The following is a 16,200-nucleotide window of genomic DNA, read 5'->3' as shown; positions in this document are numbered from 1 at the left end:
TTTTGGATAATATCAAGCATTTTGCTAGGCCAAGGCGTTGAGGATGAGAAGTTTCAGAGAGCGAGTTGGTTTCTTTTCCTGGGGGAGTCGGTTAAACATGGTGTTTGGGGTATATCAAACTTGAGTCAATCCTTACAGGCAGACTAGGGCCGTAGGCATAATTCACATCTCAAAGTAGAATGATAAAAATACTACAAAGTCCTGATGACAATTCTGACACAAATCCAACATGAATGTCTGCTGTTTCCTGAGTTCCGCTCTACAATATCTTAGTATTCCAAGCTAGCTTTTGCTGGATATGACCAGACGCCAATTAGCCGTTACTTTATGCAAATATTTATCGACAGATATGTTACCACTCATAAAGCTCCGCAAGGTGAACATCCCTCAAAATTCGTCTCGTAACCTGCTTGTGCCCGGTCTAAGGGATCCGATTCTTTCAAGATGACCACCCCCGCTTTTCGTGGGCTTTGAGACCAAACCAGAAAATAAACACAAACATGGTAGATTTCTATTCAAGCCTGTCTTGACGAATAATTCTGGAAATGGCATCGAATTGAAGAGAAATTGAATGGGAAGAAAGCTATCAGGCAGACGTAGCGGGCCTTTCAAAAATAAATGTGTTCTGTGTACACGTAGGTATCAGTGGCATGTTATTTGTTACGCATTCCCTTTCACTGGGACTACCTACCTACTGACCCATAAGCTCGGCTTTCATATTGGCCAGAGCAGTTGTTTAGCTACTCACGAAGATCTAAGATGTCTTCCAAAAATTGGGCCTAGAATCGAGAGGCCCGTACGTCCAGTCACATTGAGACCTGCCTATAACTACAGGACTGCTTTACAACGTTGGAGTCACCAAAAGGTTTCCGGGCTCGAAGTTCTCTAGAAGGGCCATTTAAAAATTCTTTCCTTCCGGAATGGGAATTTGGCACAGAAGAAAATCCACCACGGAGATCATAATACAATTCTTCCCCTCTTCCACCAGACTTCTTCCCCCACCGGCAGTGTCCGCCTCATTGCAGCCCAACACCTCTGCCTTTCCATCATCAAGTCCACCACGCAAGCTTCCATTGGCTTGTCAGCCGCAATGGATTCCGTTGAGAGCAGTGGAGGAAATCTCGCGAAGTCATACTGCGAGTACAAAGAATTAACTAAGTCAAACCCCCCACTTCCTGGCACCCCCCTGTTTCTGGCACCCACAAAAACGCGAAAATCCACCACAACCCAATGCCCACCCCCAACCTCCTTTCATCACAACATTTTCAATTCGCGTCCAAATGGGCTCATCTTTTGCACATACCTTCTTCTATATCTAATGCCTCAATATACCGAAGATCAGCTTCGTCAGGCTCTCGAGGACATCTCAAACGGCAAGAGTCAAAAGAGAGCCTCATTGGAGTATGGGATACCACGATCAACCCTCCAACTACGTCTCCAAGGTGGTCAGACTAGGAAAGTGGCTTTTGCTGACTGGCAGAGGCTGTCTCCTGACCAGGAGAGTAAGCTGGCACAATGGGTTCGCATTCAGGCTTCGCTGGGCCTCGCACCAACGCACCAACAGGTGAAGGAATTCGCAGAGCGAGTTCTGGCTGCTGCTGGGGATACCAAACCACTGGGAAAAGGCTGGATCTATGCCTTTGTGAGAAGGAACCCTATCATTAAGGTTCAGAGAAGTCGTTCTATCGATTCTAGACGCGTTAATGGGGCATCTACTGAGGTCATTAGGAACTGGTTTAAGTTCCTCGCTATCCCTGAGATCAAGGACATCAAACCAGCCAACAGATATAATATGGATGAGACTGGCATCCTCGAGGGTCAGGGAGCTAATGGGTTAGTGCTGGGTATGGCTGAGACGACGTCTGTTCGCAAGAAACAACCTGGGTCGAGGGCATGGGTCTCTATCATTGAGTGTATCTCAGCCTTGGGTAGGGCACTTCGTCCTCTTATCATTTTCAAGGGGAAGACAGCCCAACAGCAGTGGTTTCCATTACATCTCGTTCCATACGATGGGTGGGAGTTTACAGCAACAGATAATGGCTGGACTACAGACTTAACTGCCATTGAATGGTTAGAGAAGGTGTTCATCCCACAGACTATGCCTGAGGCTGAGGGGGAGGCTCGACTGCTGATTGTGGATGGGCATGGGAGTCATACGACGACAGACTTCATGTGGAATTGCTATATTAACAATATCCATTTACTGTTCTTACCACCACACTCCTCTCATGTCCTCCAGCCTCTTGACCAGTCTGTCTTCAGCCCTGTTAAGTCAGCCTATCGGAAGGAGCTCGGTTACTTGTCTCAATGGAACGACTCTACCATTATAGGTAAAAGGAACTTCCTGGACTGTTACCAGAAGGCTCGACTTGCTGGTCTATCAGTCTCGAACATCAGAAGTGGTTGGAAGTGGACTGGTCTACACCCTGTGGCGATGGTTAAGCCCCTGATGAACCCTATGGTACTACCTGAGCCTCCTGCTAAGCCCACCACACCCAAACCAACTAGTCAGGGCAGAAAGCGATGCCATAATGGTCAACAAAACTACCCCTGTTGAGCCATGGGATTCTGCCTCCTCTGCAGTGGTCTGGTCGACACCCAGGAAGCTGGCAGAGCTCAGCGGTCAACTGCACTTATACACCCAACTCGACAATGATACCAGCACTCAACGGCTGCTATTCAGGAAGGTGAAAAAAGGCTTCACAGAGCAGGCCTGGCAACTGGCAGCTGCCCAGCAGCAACTAGCTCACCTGAAGGCTCAAGTTACCAACGCTGCAGTGAGGAAGAGGAAGACTGTTCAAATCGATCCCAACACGAAGTTCGCGAACATCAGGGATATCCATCGGGCTCAAATCGAAGCGGGTGAAAAGGAGGTTATCACGGCTGAATCCAGCGACTCTGAATGCCCTAGTGAGGCTGGCAGCTGTATTGTAGTGGGTGTGGTTGAGGATCAATAGTTAATAGTAATGAGGAGGTCGGGTTGTGATCCCATCGTTTTTGTGGTGCCAGAAACAGGGGGGTGCCAGGAAGTGGGGGGTTTGACTTAACGGCTTCCTCGACTGGTTATGGTGCCAGTATCGCATTGCGGCGCCTCAAGGCGACACTCGTCGCACTTTCAAATCTACCAAGGACATCCTACACGCTGCAAGGATCTTGGAAAAAGGAAACTACACCGTACCGGCATTCATCGTCAAACTTCTGAGAGGCGCTATCACCAAGCGGAAGTACGTCTTCAGTCTTTATCAGGCGCTCAATGCCGGCGACGCGAAACACGCGGCATTTGTTGAGAGGTACGCTGCGGTATTGGATAATAGTATTTTGGTTCTTGTGCTGACCTTATACAGGCTTGAGGAGACTCTCGCCATACTCACCCCTTTGGCGAGCCGCTCGACTTCAACCGGCGGCGCGACGTCTGTCACGCCCGGTGTGGTGACGCCAAACCCATACTCGCATCTCCGTGCCAGGGAGAAGAACGTCCGATACCAGGCGCAGGTGGACCAAGACGGCGATGACCAAGAAGCAACTCCAACGCTTCCAGCCAAGGAGATAGAGGCCGAAGCCTTGCCGTCAAGAGAAGCACACATCAGACTTGAAGACGATTATCTGACAGAGGTACTTGATGCTGCATACTTTTTGATCGTAAAACACCCAGTGCTGGGTACCCAATGATGTTTCTATATGGAGTTACTGACTCGCCATGAAAACCCAGGACCTTGAGCTCGCACACAACAAGTTGAAGCACTACTGGCAAGATGCCATCACTGGAAAGGTTCCACTTGTAATGGCCTCATGGCTCACGAGCTGCACCCTTAGCACAGCCATCGACAAGATGCCCCCTTCACTGGTCCAAGTATGCCTTGGCATGTTTGCAAACAAGGAAAAGGCCTGCAAATTCTTCAAGCAATTCCCTGAAGTCGCCGACCCAGTTGCACTTGTCTCCCTTGGCACTCGACTCTATCAGCTTGCTCACCCCCTGAACAAGTACGAAAGAAAGCCCACGAATACATTCGCCATGGACGATGAAAAGGTCGCCCACGTCTGTACTCACCATGGATGCACCTGCAAGTTTCATACTTATGATGCTTTTCAGTCCCAGACACGCGAAGTCGATGACCTGGAACTGTCCGACGACGACAATGAAAAGACACAAGCTATCTTTCATGAGATTGAAATCGCCATGAGTGGGCAACGTTCGATGGAGGCAGTCGAAAAAGCAAAAGGTATGGAAGTATATCAAGACTTTTCCGCCGTGTGCGAGCCCCTCTTCCTGCATGCCCAAGCCTTTCTCGCTAGACCGAACTTACCCGCTACAACAGGTCTCGTACTCGGAATTGATCTGTTCTTGTGGACGATGCAAATTTCATCTCACTCGCGAGCGAATGTTGATAATAAGCACGGCTATCTCCGGGTTCTTCGTTTAGCAGTGGAAGCATGCGCGAGCATAATTCCTGTCTTGGAATTCCTCGAGCCTATGTCAAAAACGCGCCCCGAAGCAGCATCTCATGTGAGATATCTCCATGACCTTCACAGTGGGTTGAAGGACTACATGCGGAACAGCAAAATGGACATCTACCATGGATCCATGTGGACCACTGGTTGTCACCTGACCGAAATCCTCACGTCATCTCTCCTTTGTGGCATGTGCTTATACAGGGACTGGGGAGTAGTCTCGTGTACCATCCACCACCTCTACAATGCGATGAGGCGCTGCATCGCCCGAACCCCAAAGATCACACTACTTGATGATCTGTGTGAGGTTTTCAAAGACATGGCATTCCGCGGAAGCTTTCCACAGCGGAATTTCCTGTCGGCCTACCGCCGCTTTGTCTACAACGCCAAGATGCAAAAAGAACCTCCCTACGCGGGTCAATCTTCTCGTCTAGAGATTGGTCTAGTCTCAAAACTGGCGGGCCCTGACTTTGACTGCTGGTTCCTGAGTCAGACATTCAATAACCATACCTTAGATGACGAGTATCTTGGAAGAACCTACGGACTTTCAGCCTCCAAGAACCTGAACCCTAAGCAATCGAGGAAGATCAGGGACACATATGTCGAAACCACGGTATCCAAACACTTAGAAAAGGCTAAGAATTTCGTGCTCTCTGAAGTTGAAGGAACCCACCCCGCAGCGCGTATCAACCATTGCGCCATCTTCACTGTCTGTGCCAAGTTTCTTGACGATCTTGGCAAGCGATCGAGGCCATATCTATTTAACCCCCACTTGATGCCGGAGGTACCTCCGCATCTTGCCTCAGAGTTTCAGCATGATGTGGTCTTAGCTCGAACAACGATCGAGCTAATCTTGGACCAGCTTGATGACTCTTCATCCGCCAACCGACAAGAAAGACGTCGCATGGAGAGGTTTGAGTTGCCCACCTATGCCCTGGAAGCTTTCGCCAATATGGACCAGAAAGCAACTTTGTCCCGGGTCTTGTGGAGCATCCAAACTCCATGTGACTTGCATGCCTCCAGTCTCGACATGGAGTTTACGAAGCCTTTTCTTCCGCGAAGGAGACACTGATGAGTGCTGAGACGAGTGTCTCTAACAGAAGTACAGCGTCGGGGATAGCGGACAGGGCTGATGCGAGTGGCATCATTCGAGCCCGCGTTGGCTCTAACATTACCTATTCTCATTGGGCCTGGGCAGTGAAGTTGAGAGATATTGCATGTGGTGAGAAGAAGGCCTACACAATATCCTAGTAGTAGCATCAGCAGTCTTCGTTTCCATCTCACTATCGTGATAATAGAGAGCTCGCCTCCGCTGCGGAATCTACCCCTTCTTACAGGTGCTTCAAGCGAGAGTCGATTATGATAGATAGCGAAGTGCTTTCTGACGAAGCATCAGTCAAAAAAAGGAAATGGCCCCTTGCTCTGCTGTCAATTGCGACCATTTGCTTCTCGGTTCCCTGGAAACAGTGCTATTGACGTGATGGAATGCTGTTAATGGCCCGGTAGGAATAATTGAGCCTCCCTCATAACCACATGCAAAGACAACCTCCTTTCCGGGTAGCAAAAGTCCCTAAATAAAGGGAAACACCGCCCAGCTTTTGTATTTCGATGCCTCAAAGCTTGTGCTACAATCTCTTGCAACAAATACACTCGGCGTTTTTCTACATTGCATTTTGCTCGCAACTAAGCTTTCAAAGAAGCTCAATCAGGGCGTCGACATCAGATGCAACTGCATTCAGACTGACACAATGCCCCTGCGCCCGGTATTGAAATAAAACGTCTTGAGATGTACGAATTAATAAAAGATTCGTTCCGTATACCAACTGCTGCAGCAGAGGCCATAGGCATGTAGGCCCGGTTTGGGCTCTGATTAAGTCTCTGTCCCACTTCCGTAGTCAGGAATGGCTCAAGTCATTCAAGTTTGAATTATCTCAACCCAGCTGGTCGGGAAAAATGAGTTCTAGAAATCGTCTGCTTTCATCCCTACATTCCGAAAAATGAATGGGTTATGTCACTTATACAGTCGAGAGCATGTAATGAAAATGCTTCAACATGATTGATGCATTTGCCTACCTAAATTTAGGGCCACTTAATGTCAAGAAGTCAAAGGGAGCCTTTCAGACTGTGGGGGAGGCGCTATCAAAGAGACACCTGAAGTATCCACCTTGATGTTATCAACGTTGTGAATACACTCGGGAAACTTGGAAAGTACTCTGGTCCGCATTCGGAAACAGTTTTCGCAGTGCCTTCCCAATCTGTAGGTTGAAGGAGCCTTCACCTCAGTTCCCGAGGAACTTAACAATCCAACTCCATCCCCCGCAATTTTCAATCTTTCACCCTCCACCGGTACCTTTCTTAACTTCACACGTTTCTCATTATTCACATCCCCTGGCCAGGTTACCACTCTTCTGTTCACGCTTCCTTTTGCAAGGATAAGTACATAAAGAATGTCTTCAGGCAATAGTCACGACCTCCGGGCTTCATACGGGGCATACAAACTCGCGACAAACTGCTTTCTGGGATGGATGGTAGCTCAGTATCGCTCTGCAGTTCCTGCACGTGGAGACGACGACTCAGGTCCGATCCAGTCTACTGGTGACATCGTCAGGATTGCCACGGTCCTCAAGGAGTCCCAAACTATTGTGCCTCTTTCGATTATTGGAGCTCTTGGCCACGCCATCGACAAGCGTCGGGAAGTCCTCGAAATTTATAAGGCCTTGGGTGCCGAAGATCCTAGTCATAAACATTTCATCAAAAGGTGAGCCAATAGTTTCATGACAGCATGGCAATTTAACCTGAACTGACGATAGTAATCAGACTAGAAGAGACCTCAGACATTCTGACGCCTCTTGTGGCGGAGTCGAAACTTCCCACATCGGAGATCCCGGGTATCGATACCGTGACGCTGAATCAATTTGCTGCACTCGCTTTGGAGGAAGGAGACACCGACGCCGACGACGACGACGACGATGCTCCGCTTCTGCCTACCAGCTCGAAACTCCCTACTGCTACCCATAGGCGGTCAGCCAAGGGCAAGGTCATTCTTCGTCAGCCACATGCCAAGCTCGAGGTCTTCCTCGAAGATGATGAGATGTGCCGCGTTTTCGAGGTGGCCTACCTTCTACACGTAAGTCATGAACCGTTACTCCCGAGATGAGACTTTTTAGACCTAACAAATGTCACCAGGAAGCTGGAAAGATGCGCGACCAGCTGATGATGTTTTGGGCCGAAGCCGGCAAAGGAATGATCCCGATTCCCGTCGCAGCGTGGCTTACCAGCACGGTGTTCTGCCTTACGAATCAGTTGATTGCAGACCGTTTTCCCCTGACGAGTGACGAGATGGAGAAGACGTGCAACAACGTTTTCGATTTTCTCGAAGCACAACCGGAGATCGACAATGCGACTGACGGTCAGCTCAATATCGTCCGCTTTTGCGACTTCCGCAAGTTCGTCAATGACTGGAGTTACAACCGCGACCAGCTCGGAAGGGGGGGCGACTTGTACGTATCTCATCATGACCAGATAGTCATTCAAAGACACCCGGACATTCCCCATAATCATAGGACCACGGACGGCAAATACGACGAGGAGCACTTCAGGGGAGTTTTGGAAATTTTGCAAAATACACGCACTTATTATGAGGAATTCCGACCCGTGGAGCGATTGGAACTCCACAACATAACCGACTCACAGCAAGCCAGATCGTCTGAGCCGGTTCTGGATTACCTCAAGAATTTCCATCTTGGTTTACTGCCTTCTCCCTCAGTGGAGGAACATGCTGCCTCGACAGAGTCGCCAGAGCAAACTGCCTCGACGGACTCAGCAGACGATGCTTCAACGGAGCTGGTCTTCGGCATGGATCTGCTCATAACGACGTTTGATGCCTTCCGCTGGCCAGATGGGAAACTCAACGAAGACGTTGATGCAAGGACCCGTGCTCTCGACCTAGCCTATGACATAGGAACCGCAGTAGATGACTCGTTGAAAGTCTTGCAAGATTCCCTCAACTACGCTCCCGGCGCAACCCTGGTAGAGGAAATGAGGGAGTTATTGCGGGGCCTGTTCGACTACGCCGATGAGCGTTCCAGCTTCTACTACCGCGCGCCTTGGACCGCCGGCGCACACATGGGGGAGATTTTGTTCCAGGCCCAGTATTTCGGCAGATACCTCGCCGGCAGCAATTCCCACACCGGCCTAGCCGCCATCCCGGCGACGCTTCACCTCTACAACACCCTCCGGCGCTCCGACTTCAATCTCGCCGAGATTCCCATCATGGAAGAGTTTTGCAACCTTTTCAAGGCCAACGTTTTTCAAGGTGACCTTCCTGACAAGAACTTTCTCTCCATCTACCGTCGCATCGTATTCGGCGGAACACTCAACAAAAACAAGTCCGCTATCGAGTGTGGGAACAAGAAGTGTATCGTCCCGCCGCTGATGTCTACCTTTTTCGAGCAACACGGCAATCATCACAGGATGGGCCCCAAATGCCTGGCCCGGTTCCTCGGAGAAAGCAATCCAACAACAAAGGCCCAGGAGGAGAAGATTGTTAAGAAAGCCGTATCGCAGCCGATCACGGCAATAATGCAGAGGGCCAAGGAGACGGTCATAGCAGAGTTTAGTAGTCCTGTCCCTGTGATGCGGATCAACTACTTCGCCATCTTTAACTTGTGCATCGAGGTTCTCGAAAACTTCAGCAAGATCATCGACGGGAGTGAGTTGAAGGGTTCACTGAAGTTTTCTCCGCCGGTTGAGCTTCATGCGATTCGTGGAGTATCCATGGTTGACTATGTGCTCGAGATTATCGCTGAGTACTCCAAGACTCATCGCAACAGAAAGAAGCTCCCTAAATTGGATTGGCCAACGTTTGCAGCCAGGGCATTTAACGTCATCGACAAGGACGCAACTTTAGAGCAGTTCTTATGGAAGGTTTAGTTACTACCATTTTCTTATCTTGGATCTTTGGACCCCGTCAGGGAGCCTTACAGTCATGAATAAGACGGAGGTAGTGCAGGGAAGCCAACTCCATTGCCGTCACAATGGCTAAGGTCTTGAGAAGCCTTACATGCAAGTAACAGACGCAGATAGCAAATGAAACCGACGATCCGCAGACTCGCAGTGGTATTGAATATGCATACTATAGCCTCCTGATCGAAGCGTCAACCGTAATCGTACAATCCCATCGTTGTATCATCATACCCCATAACCCCTACTCCTTCTTGCCAGCAGCACCCTCCGTCTTCATCCCCTCACACCCGAACGCCTTTCCAGCAATCTCCTCAGCCTTGCCATACCCCTGCGCCGACGCATCACGCTGCTCACCAGCAGCCTTCATCGTTGACGCAGCGTGGGCCTTGTCCTGCTCTCCTGAAGAAATCCACGCGTGCGAGCCTGTGACGCTGCCGATGGCGGCCTGATTTGATCCTGTCAGCATCTTGACTCCCGTAGAAGTGCTACATCGCAAGTCATAATCTTACCTCAGCCGCGCCCTTGATGTACTCGGCGTGGCCGGCGACGAGGCCGGGTTGTTGGGTGTTGGTGTCTGTGTTTTGGGAAGACATTGTTTGGAAATGTGGTAGTGTCTGTCAATCAAATTTGGTAGAAAGTTTGAGATATAGGATGAACGATGATATTGAGTCTGGTAGGGGGATAAAAGCAGATGAAGTGATTTGTATATTATGACCTTTGGAGAAAGGTATTGGGATGGAACTCATGGGAGATCGAGTGTAATTGAGTAACACCAACGGTTGCTGGATGACGTCAATACTTAGGTCGACGTCATTAGTTGCAGCCACATCACATGACTATCTTCCTGCCACAAGAGGCAAGCCTACAGCAACCCATGCCAGCCGCAGTCGCAAAGGCTAGTGTGAATATAAATCGTTTTTTCCGCAGTAAATTGTCGAGGAGAAAAGATTATCCAGATCAGTGGAGTGGGAGATCGTCCTCGGATGTTATCGAGTTTCCGGCGCAAGAGACTGTGAGAGAGTAATTTTCAATTTACCGGATTTTATTAATGAGGTGATTATCGCTACCGCTTGACAGTATCAACTATTAATCATTGGTGCCAATCATATGCAACTTCTGCAAGAAAGCAGTAGATTTATACGTCAACCTTCTCAGCATGTGAAGTGTTGAGGCCCTCCTTCTTGCTCCCAGCAGCCGCTACACGGTCCTCAAAGCGCACACCAGCACTTCCGGTACGCCAGGCGGGGATGTTCGAGTCAAAAAGCTCGTCAATCTCCTCAAGAGTTTTGCCAGAGGTCTCGGGGTATGTGAAGAAGATGTGCACAGTCATGGCGGCACAGAAGGTTCCGAAGATCATATACGTTTTCCACTGAATGTTAGTGAAGGCAGGAAGAACGAAAAAGGCAAGAGCAAGGTTGAAAGCCCAGTTGGAGGCCGCAGCTAGACCGACACCAGTCGCACGGTACTTGAGAGGGAAGACTTCTGAAGCATAAATCCAGCCGATCGGGGCCCAGGTGAGACCATAGACACCAACAAAGATGTAGGATAGGGCAATGACACCCTTTGCCGGGGGTCCAGTGACCTCCCACTTCAAGTTACTGTCGCCGTTGACGCTGTCGACTGGGTTGCCGTGGACCTTCATGACAGCGCCAGTTGTGAAGTGGATGATGCAGCAGATGACGGCACCGCCGATAAGGAGAGGACGACGGCCAAGGCGATCGATAATCGGGAGGATGGCGCCGGTTGTCACAAGGAAAATGACATATTGGATGATAGAGGAAGTGAGAGCCACGTTGCCAGACTATGAAACAGGTTAGCCGTGTTTGCAAAAATCAGGTCACAAAATGGAGCTACTCACCAGGCCGGCCATATTGAATAAACTTATTAAATAGTATAACATTACGTTGCCTCCCAGAAGTTGCTGCCAAACTTGGACACTGCACCCGGCTAAGGTACGCTTCCAGACACGCGGGCCAAAAAGACCAATGATACTAACGTTCTTAGACTCGGCGGCAACGCGGGCAGCCTCCCTGACTTCATCGAGCTCAGCAAGAACAACAGGTGCCTCGCGATCGCCACCGGCGTGGAGATGAGAAAGGACCTCGTGGCACTCCTCCCACCGATCCTTCTGGCCCAGCCAACGAGGCGACTCGGGGAAGAAGAAGAGAGCAATTCCGAGGATGAGACCAGGAATGCCCTGAATACCCCAGGCGATGCGGAATGCCTTGGGATCGTTGGGAATACTGACGATACAGCCGTAAGAGATGAGGTACATGATGAAAATGCCCCATTCGATCGACCATTGCTGAATACCGACGATACGACCGCGAATGCGGGAGGGGGCGAGCTCAGCAAGGTAGACGCAGCATTGGGAACTTGTGATACCAATGGCCAGACCAGAAACGACACGACCAACGATGAGGTGGGCGACATTCTGGGAGGAGCATTGGAGAACGGCACCGATGATCCAAATGATAGAGGCAAGCTTGAGAGCGCCGCGACGGCCCCATGAATCGGCCAAGAAACCAGCGATCAGAGCACCGACAAGGGAGCCACCGGACATAGAGGCCGTGATGCCTCCCTGGAGGGTCGAGCTCGGATGACCGAAGTATTCTTTGTAGGAGTCGGCGCCAATCCATGCACTCATGGAGCTAATATCGAAACCGAAAAGCATGCCGCCAATAGTGCCAAAGGCGGCGAGAGCTACAAGTCACTGATCAGCATCTGGAAACGTGGTCATAGGGCAGTGCTGCATGGGGAAGAGAGGCCTAGTCCAAGGTTGCGTACCGTAGATGTTGTAAATGCGAAACATAATGGGCTCAATTTGTCCCTGTCCAAGGCGTTCCCGAGATTATTGGAAGTCAAAAGACGGTATCGATCAAAGGCTAAACCGCTGCGATGCTGGATTCAAACCAAGACTAGGTTCACGACAGGCAAGTTGAATTGTCGGAAGGGGGAGAGGCAAGTTATATAAATGGTGAAATCTGGCGTCCAACAATGCTTTCCACACACCAACCGACTAACATTGAAAGGCGCGCCTTTGAGAGATTCGAAAAAGGGGCCCACATGTTGAAGCCATTTCAGATTGACGGCAGGAGGTTGAGTCGCAGATATGCTGCGATACCATCGAGTCGTGGTAAGCGCACGTATCAGAAGGCGAGAAAGTCAAAGAGTCTAGGGCGGACGACGTCATGTTCGAGTAAGAAGCCATGGACATCGTTCCCTGTCCATCTGCGGCATCAAGCGCGTGGAGTACTGGAGATGTTAGCGCAGTCGTATCAAACCCAGGATAGCGTGGGATCATGGGCTAATGTGTGGATGGTTGGAGTTCGGACTGGAGGGCAAAAGAAACATTCGGGGATACGGGGTTTGGGACTTTTTGGAGGTGAGCATCGAATCATGAAGGACAACCGCCGAGAGAGAGACTGTGGGCCGTGAGGGGAACCCGGGCAAGAAGGGGAAAGTGCAAGGGGGCGACACTTATGGAGGGGAATGGGGAAGGAGGAGATTTGGGGAAAATTGGGGGAAGGTGCAGCACGATGGCGATTTCCTCCCCCTTCAGACTTTTCTTTCACCCAGCAAAACCTACCTAGGCAAAGGAAAGAGCAGATAGAGGCCTCAGCTTGGATGCCATAACCGGGCCAGTCATGTCTCGTTGAGTCGAGACAATTGGAAATTGGAATGGCACCTCATCCTGCCGCGATTCCTACACATTTTCTTGCCCTTTGCTTCATCTACGGGAATAAAAGTCATTGTAAGGTACTGAAAGCAGGACCAATCAGCATGCGACGGAGTTCGTGCCTCGGGCAAATTTCTGGGGCTCAAGTCGACATCAGCCGGCTCATCAAGATCTGCGTCAAACCTTTCCGAAAAGAGAATGGCGCCGTCTCCATTTCTCCGGCACCCGCACCTGTTGTATCCGTTTGTGGCTCTCCCTGAAGGAAAGCCCGGGGCTCGTGTGGAAGGACTCAAGGAGTGCCTGGGAGAGGCAAGGGGCCCTGCAATGCTTCGTAACTTTTATCCCACTCTGAACTCTGAAGAGCGTTTTATTGCTCCAACAAGTGAGCAAACAACGTCCAACATCTCGGATATCTGTGCTTGCTCCGGCCCATTCCGACTTGGTACCAATTCTTGGTTTCAACGACAGGCACCAAACACTCGCCACGGAACCCGGCCGAGTAGCAGTGCTGCCTCACGAAGATGATTGGCACGTCTGAGCGACACCCGGCAAAGTCGAGGGACTTCGACGAGGAAGGAACTACGGCTCAAGTTCACACCTTAGAAACAACTTTCACTGATGGAACAGACACTTGAATCTTGGTCGCGATGCTACATGCCCGTCTCTTGCTCCTTCCTCGCGGCTCGGCGCCGACACTCGGAGAAGTTGGAAGGCACGGAACCGGCTCCACTTTAGCACCTTCCCCTCCCCCATCCCCGACTTCCCTGACAGTTTTCCTGGCTTTCAAGTAGTGCTAGGAATGACCATGAGATAAGGTATTGGAAAGCTGCACCAGGGAGCTCTACTCATCCAGATTCAACACCACAAGGTGAATGGTACTTATCACATAACGCGAAGCATCCCTTGAGCAGAAACGCCGGGTTCACGTTTGACGAACTTGTCCAAGGCAGGCACAGAGGCGGACCCGCTTTGGCACTCCTTCGTCCTGCTTCCCTTCCCCTCGAAAACGTCAGTCTCTCGAAGAAATATCAATCACTCGGTGTGGGAACAAACGGCAATCGCTAGGTATACACGGAGCCGAGCTATGTCACGTGTCTTCGGCACGTGACACACCTCAGCTCCCTCCTTTCATATCACGAGCCTTCGCGTTTAGATACTCTCCTTAACAAGAACAATAACAACAACAAGAACACCAGATTAACCCAACGATATTGCTACCGATCGCGATACCAGGAATACCTGTGTGACTAACCTGTGGTACACGCAAACCAACACTCGGTTACTCCTGGAAGAAAACGTGTTGGCAGGGGCGAATGCCTCCTTCATTGTGGCCACTTTTCAAAGTGCCAGGTGTCGCAAAGCATTGCCGTGGCTGGTGGACGAAGGCAAACCTTTATTGTCATGTCCTAAAAGCCCCTCGTCCCTTAGCACCCAACAACAGAACTGTTGTAGCCTACTAGGTCTCTGTCTATGTTTAATCTCTTCTTGCCGGTAAGCCATGCTGCCTTCAAGCCATACTCGATCCTGCCACGTCAATCGTGTCCGAAAGCTCTCCTTCACCTTCTCCTGCTCAGGCAGCCGGCGCAGCCGGCCCAGGGGGAGCCGGCCCAGGGGCACTACCCAATCCCTCAGGAGCGGCACCGTACTCACTATGATATTCCTCCAGCCATGCATCCATCTTCGTAATAAGAGCATTGAGACCCTGAATCTAACAGTCAATGCCCTTCACCATGTCGACGACCGCCCCACTCATCCCAACCAACCCGCCCTGTGGTTGACCTGAGACTTTCCGAAAATCGTCTTCGACACGAGTTCTTTCAGCAACTGCCTGATCCAGGCTCGCTGTCATCTTCGTCTTCATTTGGAGAATAACCGCATACTCCACTGGCGTCTTGAACTTTTCTTCGTCTCCCCTGCCGGTCATGCTGCCAAGGGCATTGGACAAGATCTCTGTCTCCATTCCCTGACATATTCCCATCGGGCTCTGAAATCTGTAGTGTTGGCTCAAATTCGGATTGGTAGGAGGGCGATTGGAGATGAGAGAAGGGTAGGATAGTTGTGGAATGGAGAGACGAGTTTGGCTTGGCGGCTCGTTACTGTGACGTGCAGGAAGCGGAGGTAAAACGACAGGAGGATGCGGGGCACGAGCTTCAATGACGGGGCGAGGACTGTTGGCGGGAGGAGCCTGGTCCACGGCGTCGATGATAGAAGAAGTCCCGTCCAGAGGAGCAAAAGCCTGGACCGGGGGGTTGACGGGAGGAGAAACATGAACCGGAGGATCGTTGGCTGGAGAAGCCTGTATGGGATGGCCGGTGACAGAAGAAGCCTCGGTCGGAGGGTTCATGGGAGAAGAAGGTAGAGGATCGATAGCAGGAGAGCTCTCGACCTTGACAACCGGAGAAAACTCAATCGAAGGGAGTATACCGGGATTCTCCTGTTTCTGGCGGCATGTTAGCACCTCTTCCTAGATTTCTGAGACCATGAGCTGCGAACGCTGGGATAAGGATGCACAAACCTCTGTTGATTCGGCCATATTGATGTCAGATGTTCTTGCGCGACTTGATGGCTAGGAGTTGGCCTGCTTGTGGTCTTCTGGGCGATTGAAAGAGTTGTTTCAGAGATGTGAGCAATGGAGGTGGAGGTGGGAAGATGAGATGAGGTTGACGAGAGAGAAAGGTATGCGCTCAAGGATGCAAAGAAGCTGCTGCTCAGGACGTGACACCTTTCCAACACCAGGTATCCTGGATGGGTAACTACTTTCTTCTTTGATCAAGTCGAGCCCGTGATGCCCGCGCTCTTTCCTCCCTTCGGTTTTTGACGGTAGTCAGGAACTAGTGAGGATACACCTCAGGTAACGGAAGAAGCAAGGTACCATGAGTCTTTGCGTGGGAAAGAAGACACATATATTCAATTTCAGGGCTAGTCACATTTGGAAAGTATTACTTTCACAATGTCTCGAAGACATCGCCGAAGGCGGCATCAGAACCGAGGACTTCGTGATCGCCAGATGGACCAACTTGGGCGCCGGCGTGAACTCACGTATTCCTCACACCGCAAACTTGCCGCGCCTGGTCATGAACCGGACTCTACGCTAATACTCAGATTGT

General features: G+C 50.6%; 4 protein-coding genes across 4 annotated transcripts; 1 reads left to right on the top strand and 3 right to left on the bottom strand.

Annotated features, from left to right (window-relative positions):
- Positions 1–6,896: 6,896 nt before the first annotated feature.
- On the top strand, positions 6,897–9,574 carry BDP81DRAFT_517686 (uncharacterized protein; the record flags this gene model as incomplete). The annotated part of the gene is made up of 4 exons (XM_060595916.1): positions 6,897–7,207; positions 7,267–7,576; positions 7,636–7,949; positions 8,013–9,574. 4 exons carry the CDS (start codon positions 6,897–6,899, stop codon positions 9,379–9,381), a joined length of 2,304 nt encoding a protein of 767 aa, XP_060446453.1. The 3' UTR covers positions 9,382–9,574.
- An 81-nt stretch (positions 9,575–9,655) lies between these two features.
- BDP81DRAFT_317607 (uncharacterized protein) lies at positions 9,656–10,007 on the bottom strand (the record flags this gene model as incomplete). Its single annotated transcript, XM_060584274.1, has 2 exons — positions 9,656–9,859; positions 9,924–10,007. The coding sequence occupies 2 exons, from the start codon at positions 10,005–10,007 to the stop codon at positions 9,656–9,658; spliced, it is 288 nt and encodes a 95-aa protein (XP_060446452.1).
- Positions 10,008–10,549: 542 nt separating this feature from the next.
- BDP81DRAFT_448955 (general substrate transporter) lies at positions 10,550–12,226 on the bottom strand (the record flags this gene model as incomplete). Its single annotated transcript, XM_060592351.1, has 3 exons — positions 10,550–11,215; positions 11,273–12,117; positions 12,202–12,226. The coding sequence occupies 3 exons, from the start codon at positions 12,224–12,226 to the stop codon at positions 10,550–10,552; spliced, it is 1,536 nt and encodes a 511-aa protein (XP_060446451.1).
- Positions 12,227–14,801: 2,575 nt separating this feature from the next.
- Positions 14,802–15,682, bottom strand: BDP81DRAFT_471073 (uncharacterized protein; the record flags this gene model as incomplete). Its single annotated transcript, XM_060594575.1, has 2 exons — positions 15,609–15,682; positions 14,802–15,533 (listed from the first exon to the last, which is right to left on the bottom strand). Exons 1-2 carry the CDS (start codon positions 15,624–15,626, stop codon positions 14,802–14,804), a joined length of 750 nt encoding a protein of 249 aa, XP_060446450.1. The 5' UTR covers positions 15,627–15,682.
- Between the last annotated feature and the right edge of the window lie 518 nt (positions 15,683–16,200).

The sequence above is a fragment of the Colletotrichum phormii genome, assembly GCF_030913505.1.
Source record: "Colletotrichum phormii strain CBS 102054 chromosome Unknown BDP81scaffold_8, whole genome shotgun sequence".
Taxonomy (NCBI): domain Eukaryota; kingdom Fungi; phylum Ascomycota; class Sordariomycetes; order Glomerellales; family Glomerellaceae; genus Colletotrichum; species Colletotrichum phormii.
Note: the sequence above shows the minus strand (reverse complement) of the source record. Positions and strands in the feature narration are given on the sequence as shown.